This window comes from Rhincodon typus, chromosome 28, assembly GCF_021869965.1.
Source record: "Rhincodon typus isolate 14 chromosome 28, sRhiTyp1.1, whole genome shotgun sequence".
Taxonomy (NCBI): domain Eukaryota; kingdom Metazoa; phylum Chordata; class Chondrichthyes; order Orectolobiformes; family Rhincodontidae; genus Rhincodon; species Rhincodon typus.
The window spans coordinates 40,181,661-40,185,419 of record NC_063359.1 but is presented as its reverse complement, the minus strand read 5'-3'; the positions used below and the strand labels follow the sequence as shown (position 1 = coordinate 40,185,419).

The following is a 3,759-nucleotide window of genomic DNA, read 5'->3' as shown; positions in this document are numbered from 1 at the left end:
GTTCATCCAGCCCTGCATCTTGTTGTCTCGGATCTCCAGGAATTTGTTGCTTTCTGTTGCCAACACATCAACTCACTGAGTTCAGTTCTTCTGAGCCCCATCTCCTGTTCCTGCACCTTTCCCACTCAGCTCCTTACCAACATGACCACAGCCCTCCCCCTCTCTCTGCTTCAGTGGGTAGTGCATTTATCATTGAGTCAGAAGAATGTAAGTTATTCCAGAGACTTGAGAGCCTATAATCCAGGCTGGCATTCTCTTTGCTGTACTTCGTTGGAGGTGCCGTCTTTCTGATCAGACGTTGAACCAAGCTTCTCCTCCTTGCCCCTCTAGTATCTATGTGATCCCACCAGTTTTCCCACTTAGCTATGTGACCACACAACAGCTCAAAGCACCTGTGCATTGGATCTCCTGACTTTGAATTCCAGAAGTCACTGCTAAGCGCTGATCTCATGGGGGCAAGTAGCAGTAGAAAAAACTGGAGAGAGTGTAGGATCCCACGACCACTGTCTGAAAGAAGAACAGGAATTCTGCCCTGTGTCAATCTGTATCCTTCAACTAACATCAATGATACAGCAAACACATTGCTCCTACTGGGAGCGTGTTATGCATTTACTGCATTATGTCCTATCTTAGAACAGTAACTGCACATTGAAAATTCCTCATTGACTATGAAGCCCATTGGGATGTCTAAGATGGTGGAAGGTTCTAAATAGTCTTTTCTTTCCTTGCTTTTGTTTAGGAGTGTAGCTGTTCTTATATGAATGAGTAACATGGCCGTAGACAGTGGAAAGCAGTGATTTCTCCCTGTGTTCGCCAGTGTTTAATGCAGATCTGTGTCTCTGCTCTTTTCTAGGTTCGCAGCCAAGCTGATCTCTGGTGTTCTGGATTTTAAGACCATGATTGACAAGTGAGTGTGAAATCTCAATCTCAGTCAGGATGACAAATAAATAAATAGGAATAATTCATGTGAAGTGAGATGGTGTGTAATATAAATTATACAATTAATGGGGATGTGAAATTAGCACACTGTTTACAGCAACTCGTTAAAACTCCTTCAATAGCACCTTCCAAACCTGAAACCTCTACCACTTAGAAGGTGAAGGACAGCAAATACATGAGAACACCACCACATGCAACTTGCGCTCTCAGCCACACACACAGAAATATATCACCATTCCTTCAGTATCACTGTATCCAAATCCTGGAACACCCTCCCTAACAGCACAGTGGGTGTCCCAAGGACTGCAGCAATTGACAAAGACAGCTCACCACCACCACCTGCCGAATGGGCAATAAATGTGACCCGTGAACAATAATTTAGAAGTCAGTGGTGCGTTGTAGATGAGGGATTGCACATACAGATTTAGCTCCCTCGTTTTCCTGGACAATTTGCTGCAGGATCGTTGCTGCCAGCTGTACAAAATATTTCCTCCAAGTGCCTTTAAAATGTCAACAGCTTGCATTTATTCAGCACTTTTAGTGTAGTTAAACATGCAAAGGTACAATTAACAAGCTAAATTTAACACAGCCATGTGAGCTGCAAGTAGGATTTCAGCATGGCTCAAAGGAAAGAAGTTGAAACTTTTCATTTTGCTGTCATCAGGAATCAGATGAAAGAAACATACAAGCATCTTTGTCCTGATGAGTACAATAGGAAAGCTTGATCTTCTTGCCTCCTTTCAGCAATTTTTCAGTTCTGTACTGGCGAGCAATAATTTAAAATACTAACAGTAGTGACCAAAAGCTTGGTCAGAGAAATGGAGGTTTCCTTTCATGTCTTAAAGGAGGAAAGCGAGGCTGAGGGAGTTTTGCAGAGTTTTGGGACCTAGAAGGCCAGTGTAAATGGGTATTCTGAGCAGGCCAGAGAATTGTTGGGCTTGGGGAGATAACAGGGACAGGAATTTTGGGAGGGGGAGAGGCAAGGCCAGACAGCAACCTTGAACGTAAGGTTAAGAATTCTGATTAAGATGAGCTCACTTTTGTCCCTCTGTACTATGTAAAATACTCATTAGATGATCTCCTTTCTGTTGTTCTCCACAGTGAGACCCTTCCTGTGGAGACTCTGGGAGGGAACCCACTCTGTATGAACCAGTATTACCAGATTCTGTCATCCTGTCGTATCCCAGGCCCCAAAAGTGATTCTGTTGTCAACTACAGTCAGACTAAAAAGCCAACACACATAACCGTGGTGCACAACTTCCAGGTGGGTTTCTTCCCAGTGTTCTCAAAGCTGCTGTCTTTTTGATGTTTCTTTATCTCTGCTCCTCCCCTGTTTTGAAGGAACCGAGGAAATACTGGATGAAAAGCGACCAAGGTCCAACTCGTTTCCCTCCCTTCCTGGTTGTCCCTTGATCCAACAATATTGTTCAGTCACAATGATTGATCTCTCTTCACCAAATCTATAATAACGCAGACATGAGGTGAGGAACTCCACCCCGTGAATGAGAGGATCAGGAGGCTGTCTTCAATAAGATCATGGCTGATCTGATTCTGGTCTCAACTCCACTTTCCTCTGTTTCCCACAACTCATGACTCCTTTGTCTATCAAACATTTATCTACAGCAGTCTTGAATTCAATAATTCAGTCTCCATTGTTCTCCAGGGAACAGAATTCCACAAACTCAAACCCCTATGGAAAAAGCTTTATCTCATCTCTGTCTTTGGGAACTACGGTTCCAAACCTACACATCTCCTCTCCGCCACCCCCCATCCAGCCACTCTACACTGGCTATCATTTCTCAGATTGCTCATTAACTACATCCTGACATCTTTCCTATCCAGACCTACTAATTAAGATGCTCCAGGATGTGGTTGGGCAGCTCAATGGACAATTGCTTTCCAGTATCTTTCACAATAGGCCATCCCCGCACTAAGCTGAGAAGGCAAGTGGTGAAGGGAGCTGGCAGTCCATTCAATGGGAGTGGGCACCAAGACAAAGACTTTGCCCTACTACAACGTAGATGCTTTCAAACAGGTAGTTCCATAGTAATCAGGATCGAGGAGGTTGGCTGATTGTTAGCTTTGCCTCAGATTGACTCTTGGATCATCCCTTCAGTTGCGTAGCTGAATGAATGATTCCTGTCTGTGTTTTGCAGTTCTTTGAGCTGTTCGTGTATAACAGTGACGGGAGCCCCCTGACTGTCGATCAGATTTACATGCAGCTGGAGAAGATCTGGCACTCATCGCTGCAGACCAACAAGGAGCCAATCGGGATCCTGACCACTGGCCATCGGAATAGCTGGGCCAATGCTTATAACAATCTTATTAAAGGTTGGTCTCCAGAAAACAGCTTGCATGTGAGGGGAAGAATCATTCAACCCTGTCATACTAGTGTGAGTCAGTCAAACCCCTGAGAGTGAGTGACAGCGTTGGAGAGAGCCTGCAATAACCTTCACATACAATTGTAACAATTCCTAAGCAATCATATCTAATGGGTCTAAGGTGACACCTGATAGAAAGTGAGCTTGATTGTTTACAATCATCTCCAGAATGCTGATGTTGCATTTTATCCTGTGTGACTCTATTTGCCCAACTAACTCCTCCGATATCCGAGTCCACTCCATAGGCACCAGCTCTCCAGCACCTTATCTGGAGTGGCATTTTATCATGTCTGAGCATGTTCAGGTGTGAGTCAGAAACACCACCATCTTGGTTTGGACCCCACTTAATGTGATCTAGGCTGGCACTTACAATCCAGTAAAAAGGAAGTGATGCACTGTCGGAGGGTCAGTGCTGAGGGAGCGCCGCACTGTCGGAGGG

At 44.7% G+C, this 3,759-nt stretch overlaps 1 protein-coding gene across 1 annotated transcript in view; it reads left to right on the top strand.

Moving 5' to 3' along the window:
* Positions 1 to 3,759, top strand: part of crata (carnitine O-acetyltransferase a) — an 18,398-nt gene that overhangs the window by 11,444 nt on the left and 3,195 nt on the right. The window contains exons 4-6 of the mRNA XM_020514197.2: positions 854 to 907; positions 2,041 to 2,203; positions 3,096 to 3,270. Coding sequence (XP_020369786.2) covers positions 854 to 907; positions 2,041 to 2,203; positions 3,096 to 3,270 — 392 coding nt within the window. The remainder of the gene's footprint in view (positions 1 to 853; positions 908 to 2,040; positions 2,204 to 3,095; positions 3,271 to 3,759) is intronic.